The sequence below is a fragment of the Pogoniulus pusillus genome, chromosome Z (genome assembly GCF_015220805.1).
Source record: "Pogoniulus pusillus isolate bPogPus1 chromosome Z, bPogPus1.pri, whole genome shotgun sequence".
NCBI lineage: Eukaryota > Metazoa > Chordata > Aves > Piciformes > Lybiidae > Pogoniulus > Pogoniulus pusillus.
In genome coordinates this window covers 111,558,787-111,582,949 of record NC_087309.1, presented here as the reverse complement: position 1 = coordinate 111,582,949, position 24,163 = coordinate 111,558,787, and the positions used below count along the sequence as shown (strand labels likewise).

The 24,163-nt window shown below is 40.3% G+C and overlaps 1 protein-coding gene across 3 annotated transcripts in view; it reads right to left on the bottom strand.

Annotated features, from left to right (window-relative positions):
- Window positions 1–766: 766 nt before the first annotated feature.
- The window catches only part of PCGF3 (polycomb group ring finger 3), a 58,555-nt gene continuing 35,158 nt past the window's right edge, over window positions 767–24,163 (bottom strand). For 2 of the 3 annotated variants that reach the window (XM_064140412.1, XM_064140413.1), the window contains exons 4-11: window positions 16,453–16,570; window positions 13,136–13,232; window positions 10,847–10,902; window positions 10,187–10,297; window positions 8,898–8,986; window positions 7,538–7,675; window positions 4,941–5,021; window positions 767–3,255 (exon numbers count right to left, since the gene is read on the bottom strand). In XM_064140412.1, the coding sequence (XP_063996482.1) occupies window positions 3,208–3,255; window positions 4,941–5,021; window positions 7,538–7,675; window positions 8,898–8,986; window positions 10,187–10,297; window positions 10,847–10,902; window positions 13,136–13,232; window positions 16,453–16,561 (729 nt within the window). In that variant the 5' untranslated portion in view covers window positions 16,562–16,570 and the 3' untranslated portion in view covers window positions 767–3,207. Of the gene's footprint in view, window positions 3,256–4,940; window positions 5,022–7,537; window positions 7,676–8,897; window positions 8,987–10,186; window positions 10,298–10,846; window positions 10,903–13,135; window positions 13,233–16,452; window positions 16,586–24,163 lie in introns of those variants that run through there. The other variant, XM_064140411.1, reaches the window with a different exon arrangement.

The following is a 24,163-nucleotide window of genomic DNA, read 5'->3' as shown; positions in this document are numbered from 1 at the left end:
AAGAAGATCTCACTAGCACTATGAGATACTTTTCACTGAGTCCAACTTTAAGTCCAACTTTGAACAGTATCAGGGTTATTTTACCCAATATAATCTTGATATAAATTAACAGTCTCTTAAGCTTCACAGAAGTGAAACAAGGCTCTGATTCAAAGGAGACCTTCCTCTGACCTCAATTCAGTTGCATTGCAGCTTTTAGTAAGGCTAAAGTAAATAAACATACGGTCCAGACACAGTCATATCCCTCCTGAGGGGAAGATTTTCTGTAGTGAAGATGCTGTGATATGTAATTTAGAAAAATAACTGGGTGGGGTTTTATTTTTAATTTCCTATTACTGGTAAGGTTTTATCAGAGTAAACACATTGCAAAAGCAGTTACACAAAATTATGAGCAAACACACAGCCTCCCCCCCCCATCTATAAGTATTAATACTGGCTTGAATTTATGTATTCTATATGTACAAACATAGTTCTGCAATATACTGATAGCACCATTAACAAATTCAAGTGATTCTAAAGAAGGTTATCTACTTACACATGGTCTGTACTGTAGATTGCTACAGCAAGAGAGAGATTTGAAAGGTATTCTGAATTTGTGTTCGTAACCTATTCCTCAGCTGCACAAGTACACAGGAAAGAACTAAAATCCCAATGCCCTTTAGCAGCACTGTATCAATTTCTAGTTGTACAAAATGCTTCTGCAGTACAAACACTCTGAGGTAGACAGATGTCTCATATATATATATATATATATTTCCTTTTTTTTAAACTGTATATACCTATCCTGATTAAGGTGGTTAATGAGAATGCTGTCTGATAGCTTTAATTTCATGTCTACATCAGGTACAGTCAGTGTCTGTATACTCATGGTGCACAGAAGTTGGACACATAACAGCCCTGCTCAGTTCTCAGTGCCTCCATGGTTAAAGCCAGTCCCTTACTTAAACTAGGACAGCAATAACCACATGAATAGCTCCAGGAAGGCCCTGTATGACACTTTATATACACACCCATATCACCTGCACTCACCATTTTGTGAAAAAATTGTAAAAATAGTAGATTTATGATCTCATTTGTTCACTTTTGCCAGTTCAAGTCACGTTAAAGACGGGGAGGGGGAGGAAAGCTAAAACACATATATCCCAGACCACAAACAGTAAGACATAACCACAGCCAAGTTCAATTCCATTGCTCATATGCATGCAACAGACACACACACCCCACACACAAACCCAGCCACCCTGGATGTGGAGTTCTGTGTAACCCAAACACTGAAATACAGCTATCCTATACCTTCATCTGGAAGGACAGAAGCACTTTTTGGTCTTTCTGTGGCTCTCCTTTCTATCTCCATAGTTCAGTAGGCTCCCTTTCATTGTCTGCTTGCATACTTTTTGATTTCTTTCCTACTGACTTCTGTGACTGATTGAAAATGAGGAACCCTGTTTTCAAAGGTAAATACAAGTTGGAACACTCCTTCTGCTACAGCGGAGCTGAGAAAGGAGGACTGAAGATTCCAAAGAAGGAAATTATGGGGTACATGACAAAGAATGTGGTTCTTTGAAAACTCAAGAAGAGGATTTTAAAATGCTTGTCTAAACCTCCTTATGTATCAGCTTCCTGTTATTAACAAAACACTTTCTAGCAGGAGATGGGGAGGGGCACAAATAGAAGAAGCAGGGCAGTTACAGGCAAACTTGTTTTTTTTTTATCCCAAGTAACAGGGCTTAATGACAGTAATGTAAAATAGCATTTTCATCTGACTGGAAAACTCCTCCAAAAATAAGAAATTAACTATTTCCAGCTGACACTAACATAGCATAGCCTGTTTTCAGTGACTTGACACCTGTGCCAGAAAAATACATTCTTACAATTATACTATATATGCTATCCCGTGTACAGCTTGCAGAAATCACTTTCAGCTACTGCTTTTTAATAGCCAATTATTTAAAAAAGACTGATAAAGAGTGCAGTGAACCCTGTTAAGTGTGTTTGAGGGTGCATTCTATTACATACATAGTTATATATGAACACATATCAACTTGCAGCCATTAGGGCTGAAGCAAGCAAAATTACCAGTTAAGGCCAGAAAACGCCAAAATAGCGTTGTCTGACCTGCCTCCTGCCAAGACAGGGGAATTCTACTAAAGGAAAGACTTGAGTAAAGTCTTTAGTAAAAAGACTTTACTGGAGACTAAAAGAATTCTATTAAAGAAAATGTTATGGTCTTGTAAAATAATGGGTAAAGGGAATATACAGCTCCTAATAATGATCAGAATCAGTGAAACAAAAACTGTGCACACACAGCAGTTCCCAGGAGCCAGTGTTTCAATAGCTAGCAAGAGAAAAATTCTCTCTGAATTAAAAACTGATTTCTGCAAGCCACAACTACATAAGAAATGTTTGGGTTGTTGTTTGTTTTTTTTTTAACAAGTTCACAATTCTAGCACTTTTGAGGTTTAATTTGTTTTTAGTGTCTTGCCATTTGTGCCATGGCAAATTATCAGGGCATATTGAAAAAAAAATAAAATCAACTGATGCTATTTCTATTAATGTTACCAAATCAACATGCACAGAGGTTACCAGATCTTTTCCAAACCACAAAATGAGAGAGAGAGAGAGAGAGCAGTAAACTAGGCAAAAATGACAAACACTGGCTTCCCAGATTTTCAGAGGTTTCAATACCGCATCATAAATTATCGCTAGTCACTCAACAGGAAAAAAAAATGAGTAAAGCCAATGCAATCAGGCATCCTACAGAAGACAACAACACTTTGCAAAAATATAGGTTTTTAAAGATTCAGAATGTCAAAAGTAACTAAATGCCAACTTCCTGTCAAAAGCAACGGTTTTTTTTTTTTAATCACCCCACAACAGTTTAAACTTATTTCTGTGTAACTGTAGAGATAAATCAGGCTGAGCTACATGAAACTGTGAAGTGTTTTCAGTAACTGTAAACTTAGTGCTGGTAGTGTCTTGCTGAGTTGCAACTTCTTTCTTCCATACAAAAAAGTATAAATATTTTCTGTCCAGAAATCTAGGTAATACACCCCTAGAAGAATATTTGGAAGGATAGTCTGCTATGAAAGCCTTACAGTCTTCCAAAATTATCCGGCTGGTTTGTGTCATGTGATTAGTGATGCACTAAGAAGATTCCAGATGATAGTCTCTGCAAAAAACTATGTCCAGAAGGACAATAAAGTTCTCTTACAGCAAGTCCATTTTGGGTCTGTAATGTAGCAGTAGAGGCGCTTTCTGCAAGACAGAAATACCAGAGAAGTTAATAAACAGAGTGAGGATTTATCTGTCCAGCAGGCAAAACTTCCGTTTCATAAACTAAAGCCTGAAGGAACTAGCAGACTTGCTCTCTGACCTGACCAAATTTCACCAGGACAGAGATCAGATGCAATTTAATCTGTGCAACTCAAATGAAGATGAAGAACCCTTTTCCTTTTGTCTCAGGGCTGATCACCTTAAGATCTGTTCTATGGATCTACTGGGAAACAAATTTCCCACTAAGGGGGAAAATGCAGATGCCTAGAAAGCAGCGTAAGAACGTGTGGCACTTCACATTTAACAGCTCCCACTCTATTCCACTTCTGTGAATGTAGCCTCTGCTTTTTTATGACTAGGTAAACATTTCACATGCACATGCATTTCACATCCTGCATCAAGGAGTTCTGTGTCTTAGCAAAGAACTGTTTCTCTTTTTTGTTACGGACTGTAACTGTCCCTGTTTCATTTTACACCACCCACATCTTTCACTTGGGAAGGCAAGTGACATGGCTCACAACTGCATGGATTTCCCCAATCAAGGTGAAAAGCAGACTTGCACAGACACACGTTAATTTGATGCTCATCTGGGTTTTTTTGATTGTCTGTTTTTCCCCCATAAAATTCCCTAGCAATTGCTTTGTGTACTTCTGTATTTAGCAACACTAAATTTAAGATGCCCATCGATCGCTTGTCAGTCAGAACTGCAGAAGCTTGCTTCAAACCTTTCTCATCAATCTGTCTCTACTATCCCAAATGACCACCATGCTGTCAGTGCACTCAGATTTTTTTTTTTCCAAATCAGTCAGGAACATCATATAAACCAAATTCCAGTAGGATTCCACTGTGCAGGGGAACCTCTGCATTTCAAAGACTGACCGCTGACTTCTATCCTGTGACTCTGACACGAGTGAAATTGTTTTTTCTACAAAAAGGCAGAACAATGTCTCCCTGCTCTCTGTACTTGTAACTCTTCTAGACATGCATACAAACCCACCAAGTGATTCTATCTCAGTGCATTACATGCTCAGACTATATGGTTGGTCCAATACTCATTTTAGCTCCCAGTTCATGTAATACTCTGCGAGTGTGATATGCCTCTTAACTGTTAAACTTTGCAATTGATTCTTGCACACATCTCTCTTGAGATGCCACTGTAAATGTAATAATTACTACTCAGCACAAATGTCTTACTGCTTACTATTCAGATTCAAAGAAGTTTAAGGAACCACAATCAGCAAGCCAAAGAGGTACTCAAAACGTTTTCACACAGTCTTGTACATGCCTACTAAATGCCACTAAAATTTTCCCTAAGACAGACGAGCCTTCTGCCTTTTCTGCATCAATTTCCTTGCCTACACAGATTAAAACCACTTTTACCTGGAATAGTCACAAATAGTATTTTCTAATGGCTTCTTATTCCTTTGCCAGATTTGGTAACAAATTGACAGCTGATGCAGTATTCCTCTTCTTCTTGCAAATAATATTTTGCTCTTTGTCAATTTTCTTGCAACAAAATCAGTACTTGTGTCTGAGGATGCTCTATTAGATATTAGAGTATCTTTTCACTGAGTTTGCAGTTACTGCAGTACAGTTTCAAACTATGCCTGTCCTATAAACATTTCACATGGCCACTTCACACTTTACTTGGAACCACTGTGTCATACCTTAAATCTCCATCTAGTAACAACTACAAACTTGAGTGTGTGGTCTTTGCCAAGAATCTCTTCATTGCATAATATGTCCAGCTGATGAAAAAAAAGGAAAAGAAACAAGGGAAAAAAAAAGATGGCAGTTAGTTCACCAGGACACAACACATGAAATACCATATTCCACATGATATGCAAATCTTTGACAAGGCGTTTTCCTCTGAAAACACTGAAACCACTCATCTTGCAGTTGCTCTGCAGACAAAAATCACACCAGGAAAGAACAGAGAATGCCTTCTCTCAACACAGTATGCTGAAATCCATGTCTGTGCCTACCCAGGAAACACTGCATGAAATGGACTTAACGGTTTCATTTCACTTCCCAAACAGTGCTAACGCCATTTCCTGAAAACTTTATAGAGGCCTTTAAAAAGGTGCAATAAAATTATGATGGACACAGAACTCACAAATCTCCAAGACAGCTCTGCTACCTAACACGCTATGAAATTGTTTCACCTAACATCAGCCATAAGGCTTTCTGCTACAAAGGTATATATACAGTACTTATGTCAGGGGTTTCTTGATACACAATATCTATTTTTACTCTAGCTCAGTGTTGAAAGACCCTAATAAAAGAAACAGTGAGGATACAAACATATAAATGTGAGGGCCATATGACTAGCAATCAGCTCAATTACAACAGTTGAGTATGAACCAAAAGAAGGGACATGCATGAAAAGTGTTAGGGTCCAGCAGGGTGGCTTACATTAACAACACTTTATCACACAACCCAGAAAGGCCTGAATGTGCACCGATTATCTAACTCAAACTTTCAACAGTCCATAGCAATCAGACAAGAGCCCACAAACTTAAATCCTTCTACTATGTACCTATTACTCGGTGCTGGTACACTAATCACACCAGAATTTAAGTATCTTTTAAGAAGGGATAGTAAATTAATAAACAGTACTCCTGCAAATGTGTTCCTTCAGCAAAAAACAAGCAGGCTGTTAAATCAGACATTGGCCTAGTGGAATGAGAGGGCTTAAACACACACACATTTTGAACAATCATGGCAGCTGTGTTGCTGCTGGGCTACAGCCAGGAGTCAACCACTCCCAAGCCAGCCAAGAGAGGAGATAACAGGTTTTATTCAGGAAGACTGCTAGCAGTGCTTGAGGACATACTCCAACCATAATAAAAAGTGTTCCTTTGAAGTGTACAGAAGCCAGGAAGAGAGAGTGATACAGATGCAAACCAGTGTTGAAAAGTTTGAGCATAGTTTTTGACATATTGGCCTGGAAAGCAGATGATTGGATTTAAATGAAAATTCTTAATGGAATTCAGTGAACCAGTGACATAATGTGAGGTAGGGAGATGTCAAGCTGAGAGTCAATTGAGACAACTAGAGTCTGTGGCCAAGACCCAGCAAAAACAGAGACTGTATTCCTATGTTTGCCACTGCTAATTTTGAGTATGAGCTAGTAGAGGTGCAAGGAATTGCCTTTCTTTCTGTACCTTTCACCATAAATTGTTCCCATGATTCCAAGTATTCCCTACAAAGGAAGGGAAGAGTAGGTATCTGATAGTGTACAGGGTAACTCTCCAGGGGGTGTGACCTTGAACCTGACCCTAGGTGGTCTTGACCCCTCCCCAGGGGTGGATCTGAACATCACCAGGTGATTCATGGTTAGCCAACTCCCCCCTCCTGTCTAAAGATCCATAAAAGCAAGGGGACTTCCTGTTCTCTCTCTCTCTCTGCGCCCCCTGTCTCCCTGCTTACCAGCATCATCATCCTGGTCCTGGTTCTCTTTGTTTCACCATGTGGCCATCACCCACGAGGTAGACAAAGCCATCACCACCAAAATCAGGTTGTATTTACACATTTTGTATTTGCTTTCCCTTCCCTATGCCTTTGTAACTTCCCTACCTCAGACACCTTTTAAATTTATTGTTAAACTTTTTCTTCTTTTAACTTCCAAATCAGAGTAAGATTATTTATTTGGGTGTGTTTATCTTTTCCTCTCTCTACATCTAATTCCTTTATTTTGAGAAAGAAAGGGGAAGAGGGAAGGGCACTCTATAAAATGGTTATTGGTTATATCAAATATCTTTGAGTCTCTGGGAATTTAAATTAGAACTGAGACAGATAGCATTCTTGTCATGGCAGGCAGCAACTTCAGGTCACGACTCACTAAGAGCATAAAAAGGAACAAAGTAATAAATAATGGTGATGTCTCTGAAGCTGGGCTTCAGTAGTGTTGAAGTGTTTGCTGCTGCCTGTCCTTTACACCGAGTGTGAAACTTCTCGAAGGGTGAGGTATCCCTGACTACAAGCTGTCAGACAAAGCAGCTTGCCAGAGTCCATTTCGACACATGTGAAAGCACATAACCAAGCCATTTTGCTGAGCTATTTATATATGGTCACGAGAAGAAGCACTGCAAACTAAGTGATGAGTCCTGCAAAGACCCAGGAAAGTGGCTCTGTAATATATAATTCAAGAAACACTGTATGCTTCTGTTTTGTGAAAATTAAGTAAGTCTAAAAGACATTTCTTTGCCAAGGAACAATCCCCTATCTGCAAAATCATTTTTTAAAAAAATTAAAACATTACCTCATTGAAAGAAGAAAGGTTTAGTTTTTTGGCAATGAACTTCTTTAGATGCAAGACTGTTGCTTGTGCTGAGCAACGAATCCATTTTCGTTTCAATCCACGCAGCTTGCTGCTATTGCATTCCAAGCAGATGCTTACCTTCAAGAAGAAGCCAACAGTTATGGCTGGCTGGAACAATTTCCTGCAGATCTCATTATTCATTGCATGTGCAGATTTTATTAATACAAAAAAGTGAAAAAAAATACAGTACTGGCAATCCTGAAACTGAAATACCTGTAATCCTACTTAAAAAAAGCAGTTCCCAACATCTTGTCAGTTTAGTGGTAAATGCTACTGTAACCAAAATGGATTTAGATAAAACAGTGCAATTTTTTATATTGGAACAAGGCTGCTTCAGCCACAATTCACAGGCTGCTCAACAGCTCAAGAGGCTAAAACCTAGAGTAAGATACAAAGAACACTGTTGCCAATTTGTAATTATTTCTTCCATCACAGCATCTTGCTTTTAGTGCAGCTGATAAATTTAGTCTAAACCAGAGTCTTAACAAGTTTAAAAGACAATTTAAAGTTTAAAAGGGATGTATACAAATGACACACCTAGTTTTCAAAACTCTAACAACTATCCCTCTCAAAGGCCTCTCTAATTTCTGTGTGTCTATTCTCATGTCTTTTCTCATCCAGTTTTCTTTACTTAGACTAACCTTAAGCTCTTTGTGATGATTTACTTTGTGAACTAAGAGGGCCTGTTACTAGGCACAATCTCTTTGAAAGTTGCTTTGCTTTATAACTCAAAGAAAATTAATCCACGTTTAGTTTACTCTGGACACGCACAACTGGAAAGGGATGACTTCCTTATCCCAAAAAGAGGATTTCTATTTCAAACCTGCTTTGCATTTAGAATTTAACAGTGAACTTCCTGACTTTCGTACTATTTTCATGGGACAGGGATAGCATTGCCTTAATGTTAAAAGTTTAAAAATGAAATAAATAGCAATTCCATAAAAGTACGAGAGCTTTTATTCACAATTACTGGTATACATTCAGTTCAATGTATCACAGTAACACCACGATGGAAGTCTAATAGCTTGCATTTGTTTTGAAAGCAAACAAATGCTTTGGAAAACTCATGAGCAGTCAGAACTACCAAATCTTAAATCAAATGTCTTTAACATGTTCTCCGTTCCTGACAAAACCCAAAGACAAAACTCATGCTTACACAGAAGCATTGGGCAACACTGCATCTTGTTTGGATCAGAGGACAGGAAAAGTAGCTTGAAGCAGCTGTTTTATTTCTTGTTAGCTTACTGAAGTACTAAAGCTAAAATCAAAGATGAAAATAAAACATGATCTAAGAGCTCACCTGTTCATCACTTCGGTGGTAGTCGTTATCTTCTTCCTGCTTTTCCTCTGAAGTTTCTTTGTTTGAATTTTCATCTGTTTTAGTTTCACCTTAGATAAGAAACCGGATACATGGCATAAACCCAGCAGTCTGCAATGCTAATATGATTAAGCCAGCGCAGTTCAATATCGCAATATTGAATAAAGTGTGCTTCTCCCACATTGTGCTTATCTGCTTAGGCGCCAGTAGCTGCCAACAGCCCCAAGCATGAAAGGGAGCAAAACATACAAAGCACAACATTTACTTCAACTGTTAGCAGTCCAGAAGCCAAGTAATCTCACAATCTCCAAGAAGGCACTACCAGTGGAGATCTACTTCACTGAGACTAATATGCTGTGGCCAGCTAAAAAGAACTAAGAGGGAAAGCAACACTCCAAGTGCCAGGTGCTGCACTTTGGCCACAGCAACCCCATGCAGAGATACAGGCTGGGGTCGGAGTGGCTGGAGAGCAGCCAGACAGAGAGGGATCTGGGGGTGCTGTTCGATACCTGCCTGAACATGAGCCAGCAGTGTGCCCAGGTGGTCAAGAGAGCCAGTGGCATCCTGGCCTGCATCAGGAATGGTGTGGTCAGCAGGAGCAGGGAGGTCATTCTGCCCCTGTACTCTGCACTGCTTAGACCACACCTTGAGTCCTGTGTTCAGTTCTGCGCCCCCCAGTTTAGGAGGGACATCGAGATGCTTGAGCGTGTCCAGAGAAGGGCGACGAGGCTGGTGAGAGGCCTTGAGCACAGCCCTACGAGGAGAGGCTGAGGGAGCTGGGATTGATTAGCCTGGAGAGGAGGAGGCTCAGGGGAGACCTTGTTGCTGTCTACAACTACCTGAGGGGTGGTTGTGGCCAGGAGGAGGTTGCTCTCTTCTCTCAGGTGGCCAGCACCAGAACAAGAGGACACAGCCTCAAGCTACGCCAGGGGAAATTTAGGCTGGAGGTGAGGAGAAAGTTCTTCCCTGAGAGAGTCATTGGACACTGGAATGGGCTGCCCGGGGAGGTGGTGGAGTCACCATCCCTGGAGCTGTTCAAGGCAAGGTTGGACGTGGCACTTGGTGCCATGGTCTAGCCTTGAGCTCTGTGGTAAAGGGTTGGACTTGATGATCTATGAGGTCTCTTCCAACCTTGGTGATACTGTGATACTCTTAACACCCACTGTATTGTGCAGCACGATAAAACAACCAAGCACACAACTCCAACATGCCTGTTCATCAATTTAGTATCTGCCACCCACCCAAGACAGAATAAATAAAGGTCCATTTACCATTTCGATGGGAATCTAGGTGCTGTTTGGTAGAACACGTCTCCCCTTTGATGTCCCCTGGAACTTCCATGCCCAGTTTGTGGTAAAACTCCCTTTGCTTTTTCATTTCCGCTGTTTAAAATTGCAAATATTAATTCCTGTAATAAAGTTCTAATGCAACATTTACGAAGTTATTCCAAACCCTGTTCTTCTTAAGTGAAACAGGCTTGCCAAGAAGTAGTGGTATCATCAGTATTTGATACTCTTCAACTTCTGCTATTGTATCAAGTCATGCCTCATTTTTCAAAGCCATCTGCCAAGTTACTATTACAGCACTCCTACTGGAATTAGAACAGATTGAGTCTCAATGAGGGTTATAAAAGCAGAAATTGAAAGTTACCTGGTAAGGACTCATACAAAAGCAGAAATTTCACTGAAAGTAAAAGCTGTTTCATATTGCATTCTATGTGTGACAATTCTAGAAAGCTGCCACAAAAGGTTTAAATACACAGCTCACTATGAAGTGTTAAACAACATAAATGAATACTTATTTCTATTGAATTTTTCTCAGTTCCTCCACCATTCATCACCAGAAACTCTCTTTTCTTTTTTTTTTTTCCAAAGTGTTAAAAGAAATATGTGCAAAAAAGGCCTCTAAAAAAATGTCATACCACAACTTACCTTCTTGGAGGCCTGGCACAAGTTTGTACACAATATCTTGCATTGTTCTGTCATGACTAAGAAGAAAAAACAAACAAACAAACAAATGAAATAAAAAAGCTTAAGTTAACCATCTTAATTTCAAAATATTTCTCTTCCAGAAGTTACTGTATTGAATTGATGTAAAAACCTCTGAATTCATCCAAGACAATTTCAGTTCTCCAATGAGTATTTATGCCAGACAAGAAAACACAGCCACATGAAACCTATCACAAAAAAGTACATCCTAAGACAGAGAGTCAATGAACTCTGAGGAAGAAGAGTCTTTGGCGTGGAGAATGACACCCCATGGAACATGGTCTTCTGGATCAAGACAAGTATGTCATTAAAAATCTCAACATTATTTTACAACTTTGAAGCAAAACCATTAAGCCACTGTCTGAAATAAATGTTATTGTTAAATTCCAATTGATATCTAAAATTGTAAACATCTGGCTGCTGCAAGATGGCTACTCCAGCAGAGCCTTCAATACTAAATGCTGAATCTCACTTAAATAGGAGAAAGGGCCTAAATGATTGTTCTCAGGCATCTCATCACTTGACATGAGCAGTGGTCGCCCATGAGCCATACAGAAATGGTGACAAATCAAGAGATCGACAACTGACCATTACCACCTTTTTAGAAGTACTAGAAGGAGAATCAAAGCATCATCAATTCTAGATTCATGCCATTTCAACCAGTAGCAATTCCATTTGCACAGCCTGGGATTTTCAAGTGTCACATATGGATTCCAGAAATAGTATAAAAAATATTTCAGCATAAATGAACAATACTAGATCAGAGATGAGAATTTAATAGGATTCAGAACTGTAAAATAGGAGACATATTCAGTTTACCTACACTGCAAGTAAAGGGAGATGCACAGGAGTGCAAATACACATTCTAAGACAGACTGTGAAAATTCTGACTAACAATTCTTTATTTAAAAAAAATACATATCCAAAAGTAGTCTGGAAAAAGGTTTCAGTCCTGAAGGGGCAGTATCTTATCACTAGTCTAGACAAAATACTTCCTTTGAAATGTATTCAGTGACCAAAACCACATAGCAAAGTCCTTTCTAGCCGTTCTCAGTTTGATTTTGCTCCCTGGTCTGTTTTGGCCCCAAACCCCAAGCTTCTGAACCAAGGCACTGGTGGATTCCTGTAGCTTTAGAGAACATAAACATGCCATCCTAAGTGTCATTTATTCATTCTTGCCTATTGGCATCTCCAAAGCACAGGGTGTTATCAGTGTTATCAGTGTATAGCACAATGCATTACTGGTGTACTCTGAAATGCCAAGATGGCATAACTACTTTCAAGATACTAAAAAAGCTTGACCAATGTCTGTGCAGGACACCAATGGTTTTCAGACTCATTTATGTGTTGCTGAAGTAAGTAATGTTTCAGAAACTGCTTTAAAACTGTAAATGTCAAACTGTCACAAACAAAACCTTATAAAGGTAGACATAGTACTACCTGATAGGCAACAGCTAGAGCAGATACACTGTTACAATGGCTCTTCATTAACAAAAGTTAACTATAGTTCAGTAAAACAAAAGGAAAGCACTGAAGGAAAATAAAGGAAATGTATTTTTTTTTAATCAACAATACTTAGTGAAAAAGAAGAAGAAGAAAGCAATTAAGAATACCACAATACCACATGCATAGTAATCCAGAAAGCTGCAGTCAATTAACAATACCACATACACAGTAATCCAGAAAGCTGCAGTCTCTGGATATGTGTCAAATAGAGAGAAGGATAAGACTGTTAAAGTCACCCTTTGCTGACATATACTTGCCAGTTCCTGAATAGACAGACCTTTGAAAGATTAACTGAAGAGTAAAGCTGACAGTTACTACTCTTGCCACTTTGTCCAACACTGAGAAGTACTGATCAACTCAAACTAATTACTTTGAGCATTTTGTAATAGGGTTAATTCCAACAGATGTTTCATTGACGTAACTTCTGCAACCCAAGCATACAAAATGAGGAATTACTAAATTCCAGTGAAACTCCCACAGAGAATAAACAGCAAAAGGCATATTTCGCTTGCTTTTAAGTCTGGAAGAAGATCACTAATGTCAAGGAGTTGCAAATCCACAGCAAAGTCTGAACCTGTACCTGTGACCTTCAGTCACCTTCAAAATTCCTTTTAAATCTTTAATTTGCTGACAGGCAATAAGAAAATGCAGGAAAATGCTGAGCTGTAATGAAGAAGCAGAAACAGTCTAGAGTGAAACCAGCTGCAGTTCTGCTTTCATACTTACCCAATGTACTGCAATGGGTGACTCTGATGTATAACAATTCTACAGGTTGGACAGGTGTTGTTTTCCTCCAAATATTTCACTAGGCAGCTTCTACAGACTGATAACAAAGACGTTCATAATTAAAGAGAAATAAAAGATGCAAAATGAAAAAAGAGGAGTTTGTTTTTACAGAGTCACAAAGAGAAACGTACTGAAATTTACACAAAATTAATTTTTCACATGATGTAAGCATGTTGTCTAATCCTGCAGAAGGTATTTTCTAGTATCTTTACTGTTCTTGATACAGGGAAGTGATGCACTATGATTAAGACACTTAGAATCATAGAATCAGTCAGGGTTGGAAGGGACCACAAGGATCATCCAGTTCCAACCTCCTGCCATGGGCAAGGACATCTTACCCTAGATCAGGATGGCCAGAGCCTCATCCAGTCTGGCTTTAAACACTTCCAGGGATGGGGCCTCAACCACCTCCCTGGGCAACCCATTCCAGGCTCTCACCACTCTCATGATGAAGAACTTCCTTCTCATGCCCAGTCTGAACCTACCCATCTTCAGCTTTGCTCCATTCCCCCCAGTCCTGTCACTAGCTGATATCCTAAACAGTTGCTCTCAAGCTTTTTTGTAGGCCCCTTCAGATACTGAAAGGCCACAATAAGGTAACTAAATTGTAAGTAGACACTCTTCTAGTAAAGCATACAACACACAATCCCACTCAGGAATTCAGGAGAATTCTAATTTCTAGCAGGTCATATCATATTGTTTGTCCTATTCAGCTTGCACAGATGATATAATAGGAAGTATGTGATATTAAGACACTCAGTATGTGCTTTAACCATAGCCACATATAAAAATATTGTGTCAATGAACCCAATCCACACAAAAAGTATTCCAAGTTGGACTCTTTGAAAAATAATAGAAAACTTTCAAAAACTGTACATCTAGGTGCTATTTTTCTTCTAACTTTCACAGAGTAAGCTACAGGTAAACTTTGACCAGGAAAAAAAGTAGATAGGCAGAGACATTCAGTATTTGTAGAACATCCTGGTAGAAATAGTAAAGCAGACATTTGTCACAAAGCTGCATGCTTTTGAAATTGTCCCTATATAAACACACAACAATCTGCACCTCATTCCAAGTAAACTACCTACACTTCTTCCCTCTCCAGAAACAGTACTCACAGTATACACCACTACATGATAACCTGACTCAACCTTAAAACTCAGAAATGTAGAAAAATAAAATAGGAGGTGAGTAGGGATAGGGTCTTCTTAAATAGCAGCAGTTCATGTAATCATGGTATCACTGCACTCCTCTTTTATCACATAAAATGAAAGAATTCCTTTAACTCTAGTGCCACCTACCTCTCAGACAAGCTGACAATTAAATATAATCTGTTAATATAAAAAAAATTACACTGCAGCAAGCAATGCAGAGCAAGCTTACATTCTGTACTGTATTTGCACACTTAGGATTTCAGTAGCTTAGCTAGCAGAGGTTTGACCGAACGTCAGATCTTTGCATACTAAGCAGAGTTCTCACACAGCAGTCTGATCCAGTGGAACACCAGTAGATCTGTTTGCAAAAGCTAGGCCACTGAAAGCAAAGCCTATAGTTACAAAATAACACAAGAAGATCTCCTTGGACCCTCTTTTTTATCCAGGTTAAACTGTTCTCCTTTGCCCATCCCATTCAGATCTCACTGGATGGCAGCACAGCCTTCCAGTGTGTCTGTCACTTCCTTCCAGTTTGCTTTAATCAGTGACTTTGCAGAGTGTACACTCAATGCCCTCATCCAGGTCACTAATGAAGACCTTGAACAAAACTGCACCCAGTACTAATCCCTGGGGAACACCACTAGCCACAGGTTTCCAACTGGACTCTGCTTTGCTGATTGCAACACCACGGGCAAGTCCTGCCTGACCAACCTTGTCATCTTCAATAATGGAGTGACTGTGTCAATGAACATGGGAATAGCTATGGATGTCTTCTACCTGCTCTTCTGTAAGGCTTTTGACACAGACCCCTACAACATCCTTCTTTCTAAATTGAAAAGATACAGATTTGAAGGGCAGACTTTTCAGTCAGGAATGCACTGGACAGTTGCAGTCAGGATCCTCACATGGAGAACAGTGAGGAGGGGTGTCCCTCAGGGGTTCCTGGGACCAGTGCTGTTCAATACTTTCACCAATGGTATAGGCAGTGGTACTGATGGAACCCTCTAGTAAGTGCAGATAATACCAAGTTGACTGATGTAGTTGACATGCCTGAGGGATGGGAATACCATCCAGAGAGGACCACGACAAGCTTGAGAAGTAGGCCCACAAGAATCTCATGAGATTCAATGCCAAATGTAGGTCCAGCACCTGGGTCAGGGGAAGTCCCAATATAAGGACAGGCTGGGGCCTGAAAAGACTGAGACTAGCTTTGCAGAGAAGGATTTGAGGGTGCTGGTGGGGGAAAAACTGGAAATAAGCTGACAATGTGTACTTGCAGCCCAGAAGGCCAACTATATCCTGGACTGCAACAACAGAAACGTAGCAGTCAGAACAAGCAAGGTGATTCTCCTGCTTAACTCTACTTTCAGGACACCTCACTGGGAGTACTGTATCTAGCTCTCCGTCCAGAGGAGGGCCAGAAAAACGACCACAGGGATGAAATACCTCTCATGTGAGGATATACTGAGAGAGTTAGGGTTGTTTAACCTGGATAAAAAAAGAGGCTCCAAGGAGATCTTATTGTGGCTTTTCAATCCATTAACTAAGAGGGCTTATAGGAAATGTGGGGGCCTTCCAAGGTACAAATCAATGTGAAATTTGCCAAGTAACACAACAACAACTACCTCATCATAATGTTTCAGAACACAAACCTACTTCTAGTGTGCAATACAATATAGTATCTACTGGTAAACTATGGCTGTTTTCTGCAAAGGAACAGAAAACAGGTAATGTTTTGGAGGCTCTATTCGGAGAACACATTCCGTGTTGACTGTGGCAGAAGAGGGAATTAGGCATTTCATGTTCCTTTAGCATAAAGACATTGCACTCCTCAATGCAGATGCTACCAGCAATCACATATGGATTCAATTTTGTGCAGTACAGCTTTAGGGATCTCTGCTTTGTTAAAGAAGCAAGTCATAAGTTAAAAAAGAAGCACAGACTAGCAAAGCATGCATTATTTTGGCTGATGCAAAATAGAATTAATTTCAGCCAAAACCCATTAAAATGTAATGCACATCAAGTTAAAAAAAAAAAATAAAAAAAGAGAAGAAAAAGAAAGATCAAAACTTATTTCTTTAACTTAACTATACATCTACTTACAAGTATGTAAGCATTCTGTTACAGTAGTAGCATCAATCAGGTATCCATTGCACAGACGACAGGTTATATGGGCATTAATGTCCCAAAGCTTAATCTTTCTTGTTAGCATCTTTGGTGTCTGCAGAAAAGACATATCACAAAGTAACACAGCTGTAGTGAAGAGGTAAAAGTAATTTGGGAATAAACTCTTAACTAGAATTAATCACAAGGATATGTTTTTATACCTTTAGGCTCTAATGCACCGTATATGCATGTGCATGTAGAAATACAATGACAGCACTAACTTCTAAGGGACTTCACAAAAGTGAAACACTGTGTTATTTTGCAAGCCAGAATCTCAATAGCATAGAAAACAGTCCTTCCAGAACGCTAACAATTTCCTTTGTCAACCAAGAGACTTGGATTTAAGGTGAAATCCTACTATTCTGGCCACCTAAAGTCATCACATTCAGTCTAATAATGGGGTGAACAAGAGGATGGGAAATCACAAAAACTTGGAGGCAGAAAGATCTTCCAAGCAATTTCAGAACTGAAAGCATTTTGATAACTGAAAAGTCAAAATAACTTGATCCAGTTTGGTAAATGTGCTAGTTTGAAGCCAGATAGAATGTTTTGGTGAGAAGAAATAGATTACAGGCTGTGAAAGGAAAACAATAGTGATGTCTACTTCACCCATAGGCTTGCTGAGAGATACAAGAACACGAATCCCAACACAGATAACTCACTCCTGCTGGGGAGCTTGAAGCTGCATTTCTCTCTCTAGCCTCTCTGCTGTTTCTCTGATTAATCCACTTTGCTTCTTAACCCCCTGGCCGAACCTCCATTTCTTCTCTGAGACTGGGGTAAGGTAGAGGGGTGGGGAGAAGGTGAAGGGGCGGTTGAGAGCCCCTCCTGGGGACTCAGGTTTCTGGGAGGGGAGTTGTGTTTCTGTATTACCTTTTACCTTGTCTATTTCTGTCTATAACTGTATATACTGTAAATATCTGCTTGTATATTCTGCTAAGCTGTAAATATAAACTTCATTCAATTTCCAGAGCTGGCTGAGTCTAGTCTCAGTGATTTCCAAAGTGTGTGGGGGTGGGTAACACGTTATATTCCATTATAACCTATGGAAAAGTAGATCCAACACCCATCCATTATAATCTGCATTATTCTAACCAAAAGTAACTATGAAGTTTTCTTATTTAAGAAGTTTTCATGGCCAAGAAGTAAATGACAAAGAAAAAAAAAGAGGTAACTTAAAGGGAATTATTAACTAAGCTAGTGGCTAGACATTACAGAAGTACACCAGATAGGTCAGAATCTGTGCTAAGAAACTGAACTGAACTAAATTGTACTTTAGAGATTTATTTCTAACCAACTGAAATCCACCCATATATTAAACCTTTGGAAGTTAGTACATGAGGTTTCCACTTAAAGAAGCTACTGTATGAAAGATGTACATTTTTATATCACAGAGGAAGAACTATTCAACATCACTCAGAGTTCAGGACATGACTTAAAACTACTCATTAAACAGAAAGTTTCTGTACTGGAAAGCATGATTCAAGGCTGGCAAAACAGAAATTAGGTTAGAAAGATACTCAAAAAGGCAGTATCAATTCAAGCAGGAATGCAGAAAAGGGTGTTCGGGACCACTACAACCTGAATCCAAACACTAGTAATGTAGAAATGTCAAAGATGTTATGGTGAAAACTGAAGCAAAGAAATTATTTACTTCCTACAAGTGACAAGCTTTCCCCACCACGTAAGAGATAACCACTGTCCCTAGAAATAGAACTCACAACAAATTAATACCAATTCATATGGGGTACAATATTATGAGATTTTTGGTCTCCCCAGCTCAGGAGAGACAGGGACCTGCTGAAAGAGTCCAACAGAGAGTCATGAGGATGATTTGGGGACTTGACCATCTCCCCTGTGAATTGAGACTGAGAGCCCTGGGGCTTTTTAGTCTGGAAAAGAGAAGACTGAGAGGAGATCTGAGCAATGTGTACAAATATCTGATAGGTGGGTGTCAAGTGGCCAACTTCTTTTGCACGGTCAGAAGCAACGAGACAAGAAGTAACAGCTAAAAACTGGCACAGAGAAGGTTTCAGCTCAACATGAGGAGAAACTTCTTTACAGTCAGGGTGACAGAGCCCTGGAACAGGCAGTCCAGAGAGGTTGTGTAGTCTTCTCGTCTGGAGCCTTTCCAAACCTGTCTGGATGTGTTCCTGTGTGAACTATCCTAGGGGATCCTGCCTTGCCAGGGGAGCTGGACTCAATGATCTCTGGAGGTCCCTTCCAACCTCTAAGGCTCTGTGAGAGCAATGAATGAATCATGCAACAAAGAAAGTAAAAATACTATAAAATGGTAATCAAGTCCCTTATGCCAGGGAAAAAAAAGGCAGCAAAGACAACACACACTTTCATGACTCAATGTCAAACAAAATTACATGCTTTTTGGCAATGGAAAAATATCTGTCTTCTAGAATATCCAGAACGAGCCTCTCAAATGAACTTTATGATTATTTTATACACTTCTCAAGAATGACACAACACCCTCTTCTCATTAGATGTTCAAAGAACAGAAACTGAGAAGAGCTGGAGGAAGCAGCAAAATGATAACAGGTTTTCCCATGGCATTAGATGCCTCCATTTTAAACCAAGACAAAATCTACAGTAGGAGACTTCTCCAGAAGCCTTGACCTACAGTGCTAACTTGCAGTTGCTAGAACAAGAGAATCATTTCCTCTCTGTATATGCAGAGGTACAGATACAGTAGCTTTGAGATAGTTGGAATCAAAGAATCACAGAATGTCAGGGGCTGGAAAGGACCTTGAATGCTCATCCTGTCCAACCCCCCTGCAGAGCAGGATCTTCTATAGCAGATCACACAGAAACACATCCAGGCAGGTTTTGAATATTTCTAGAAAGGGAGACTCTACAACCCCCCTGGGCAGCCTGTTCCAGTGCTCTGTCACCCTCACAGGGAAAAAAATCCTCTTCATCGTTGCATGAAATTTCCTATACCTCAGCTTCCAACCATTGCCCCTTGTCCTATCACCAGGCATCACCAAGATGATGCCTAACGGCACTCCATTCTCTTGGCACTCAATCTTTACATATTTGTAAGTATGAATGAGGTCATCTCAGCCTCCTTTTCTCTGAGCTAAAGAGCCCCAGCTCCCTCAGTCTTGCCTCATAAGAGCGATGTTCTATTCCCATCATCATCTTTGTGGCTCTGTGTACTCCAGTAAGCAAAGCAAATTTTAAGGTCTGTAAGGAAGCCATCAGCACCAAACTCTGCTTTAGCTTTCACTCTGAGCAACTGAGACAGGTGTCCCCTAGTCTTAGGAAAAAGAAAACTGGAATGCCTTTGATATTATTCAAAACACTTAACTTATAACAATGGAAAGCCTCATTAGGAATAAAAAGGAAGAGAGGAGCTAGCAGATAAAGGGCAGTTAGACAACACAAAGCACCTACAGGATGGCCAAGGGATCAGGCCCAGCCAACATATATTTAGGAAGGGCAGGTCCTGCCTGACCAACCTGATCTCCTTTGATGATCAAGTTCCCTGACTGGTGAATGTGGGGCAGGCTGTGGATGGAGTCTACCTGGACTGCAGCAAAGCCTTTGACACTGTCTGCCACAAGAAGCTCCTGGCCAAGTTGGCAGCTCATGGCTTGGACAGATTCACTCTGATAGGGGTCAAGAACTGGCTGGATGGCAGAGCCCAGAGAGTGGTGGTGAATGGTGCCACATGCAGTTGGCAGCTGTCACTAGTGGTGTTCCCCAGGGATCAGTGCTGGGCCCAGTCCTGTTCAACATCTTTATTGATGACCTGGATAAGGGGATTGAGTCCAGCATCAGTAAGTTTGCAGATGACACCAAGCTAGGAGCAGATGTGGATCTGTTGGAAGGTAGGAGAGCCCTGCAGAGGGACCTGGACAGGCTGGATGGGTGGGCAGAGGCCAATGGGATGAGATTGAACAAGGCCAAGTGCAGGGTTCTGCACTTTGGCCACAACAGCCTCAAGCAGTGCTACAGCCTGGGGACAGAGTGGTTGGAGAGCAGCCAGGAAGAAAGGGACCTGGAGGTACTGGTAGAGAGTAGCTGAAGATGAGGCAGCAGTGTATCCAGGTAGCCAAGAGAGCCAGTGGCGTTGTGTTCTGTATCAGGAACAGTGTGGCCAGTAGGATGAGGGAGGTTATTCTGCCCCTGTACTCAGCACTGGTGAGGCCACACCTTGAGTCCTGTGTCCAGTTCTGGGACCCTCAATTCAAGAGAGATGTTGAGCTGCTGGAACGTGTCCAGAGAAGGGCAACAAAGCTGGTGAGAGGCCTGGAACACAAACCCTATGAGAAGAGGCTGAGGGAGCTGGGGGTGTTTAGCCTGGAGAAGAGGAGGCTCAGAGGTGACCTCATTGCTGTCTACAACTACCTGAAGGGAGGCTGTAGCCAGGTGGGAGTTGGTCTCTTCTGCCAGGCAACCAGCAATAGAACAAGGAGACACAGTCTCAAGTTGTGCCAGGGGAGGTCTAGGCTGGATGCTAGAAGGAAGTTCTTTCCAAAGAGAGTGATTGGCATTGGAATGGGCTGCCCAGGGAGGTGGTGGAGTCACTGTCTCTGGTGGTGTTCAAGAAAAGACTGCATGAGGCACTTAGTGCCATGGTCTAGATGACTGGCTAGGGCTGGGTGCTAGGTTGGACTGGATGATCTTGGAAGTCTCTTCCTACCTGATTGATTCTATGATATATACACCAAAGTATGATGCTGCTTCAGGGGAAAAATGCTAATTTGATCTGAAGATTAGAACCAAACAGAAGGTATAAAAAATTTCAAAGACATTAATGCTGATGAGCAGATCATAAATAAATCCTGAATCCCTGGTGCTGCATCATCTGAACTCCACCATAATTATTTAAAGAGTACCTGTTCTATCAACATTCTGACTACATTAAAGAATTAAAAATCTACTTACTAGAAATGCACATATTACACCAGCTTGTAAATTCCAGTTGAATTTGAGTTACCAGCCAAGCAACTGGAAACCATGCTTTCCATGAAAAGCAAGATGACATCCATTTTAAAACATCTTTGTGCTTTTCCAGAAGTCACTGCATCTGTTTTTACTATTTAGGTAGCACTCTCAAAAAGCTACTACTTTTACCATAGTAACATGCAGTAAGATAAAGGAGGAAAAGGATGTTTACCAGCTGCTGATAGAAAGCTAGAATTTAATTCAGAAACTTCCACAAAGCAAGCAATCTAATGTTCAACCAGAAGAATGATAGAAGTCTAAAGACACCTCTGAATACACATTCCCAAGCAAGCTTGTAGCTTAAGAGCAGGGAAATTTCAGACATCTGCATAAAGCACTGAGCAACCTGGTCTGACCATGTACCTCAGTAACTTTGAGCAGATGGATTACATGATCTTCTGATCTCTTTTCTGGTCTGAATTATTATTTGATCCTACCTATTAGGCTACCTTTGCCTAGCCAAATGACAGAAAATGTGAATTTCTTACTGTTTTGCCTGCTCTCAAGCAGCTCACTGAGTATGCCAAGCAACTGCTACTCAGCCATCACCACACAGACATCAATCAAGTGAAGTAAGCATGAACTAAACATAGGTTCAATTTCAATAGGTGGCTGGAAGAATCATGCTGAGGTTCAAGTCAGCTTAAAGTAATAACAGAAGCAGGCAATAAGTTTACTTTTCCAAAACTCCTCCTGGTCTGATGCCTTTCAATCTCCAAATTGAGACTTCCTTGTTACAGAGACTTTGTAAGCTTATTAGGCTGTACAGCAGTAAACTGTACAGTAAACTGAGACTACTTCAGTTTGCCTTAAATATAAAGGGATCACTCAGTCACTGTGTAGAAAACGCACTCTCAAGAGCTTAGAATCATAGAATCAATCAGGTTGGAAGAGACCTCCAAGATCATCCAGCCCAACCTATCTTCTTCAGCTTCTAAATCTTCAAAAAGATGTGAGCAAGCTCAGAAGCAGAAGTCTCCAAGAAAGTTAGATTTGTAAAAGTTGGAACAGAATCTTGTCTGAAACAATTACACACTTTATGAACCTTTTCACAATTGAACATTGCAAATCTTAGGCTCCTATCAAATCTTGATGACAGCAGACAACAGAAATAAGACCATCTTAATCTACCTTTTATGAAAGCCAAAGTGAAGCAAGGCAAATCTGCAGGATGTGAAGGCTTGCTATTTTTTTCTGCACAGGGTTAGCTGCTTATATAGCAACATACTAGAGCAAGAGATCTCAAAAAACCTGCCAAGAACTATAGAGAAACTTCTGTGATTCGCAATCTACTGACCAAGAGTGGCATCTACTTAGCCAACAAGTGAAGATTAATTAAACTGCAAGCATAATCACTCTCCCTTAAAAACATGCTGCTGGAATAGGAAGAAGTTATTCTAACTCCTTGGCTCTGTAATCACAAAATACTTCAACTACAGATGCTTATTAAAAACAGAACAAAACAAAACTAACCAACCCAACTCCCACCATCACTAAAAAACAAAACACAAAAACTCCCAAACCCAACAACTATAACAGCAAAATCACACCAAAGCTCATCAACCTGAGCTTCACCTGCTTTTACAGGAAATGTAAAATTAAAAAAAAAAAAAAAAAAAAAGTCACCTCTCAGCAGGTTACATAGATTCATAGGATAATGTAGATGGGAAGTAACCTCTGAACTGTTCAAATCCAACCTTGCACTTGAGGTAAAACCACTTAAATCAAATTGTTGTGAGCCAATTTCTGCTGCACTCAGAAAAATCTTCAGGAATGAAGATTCCAGAGCCTCTCTAGGCAACCTGTCCCAGAGTGCAACCATCCTTCCTGACACAAAAGTGCTCCTATTGTCTCATACGAACATCCTGTGTTGCAGCTTGCATACAATGACTTTCACCCTACAATGGTGCACCTCCAAGCATCAGTCTCTTGAATTCTGTCCACATATGTTGAAAACAGCAATACTATCTTCCCTTGTTCTTAGCACAGTTTTCTTTAGGAACTTTGCAAGTATGACATAAAACCATGAAATACTGGAATCTCAGTCAATAGGTGAAGAGCCACTTTTAACCCAAACTGTAAGTACTTCTCATTGTGAATTATTTATGAGTTGGAATAAACCATACTGCTTTAGAGAAATAAAAGTGTCTAAAATCCTTAAAGGAAAACTAAAAGGTCTTGTTGCAAAAAAAAATTAAAACAAGGAGAACCCTGAAAAACTGGCCTAGACCAGGCATCTCTTAGAAAGACAAGCAAAGCCTACTTTCCTAACATTGGCCACTTCCAAACCCTGAAAAGGATAAGAAATGTAATAGAAGAGCTGTGAAATTCACAATTTCTAACAGTCTGATTTCCTAACAGCTGTAAAGCAATTAATTACTCAGAGTTAATATAATTATCCAGCATTACTCAAATTTACATTATTTTATACCAGAGTTGTCAGCCTCTCAGAGAATCACAGAGTTGGAAGTGACCTCAAAAGATCATCCAGTCCAGGCCCCCTGCCAGGGCAGGACCACTTAAGAGTAGGTCACACAGCATCCTGGTGGACTTTGAATGTCTCCAGAGAAGGAGACTCCACAACCTCTCTGGGAAGCTTCTTCCAGTATTTTGTCACTCTCACAGTAAAAATCTTTCCCTTATGTTCACATGGAACCTTCTATGCTCCAGCCTGCACCCGTTG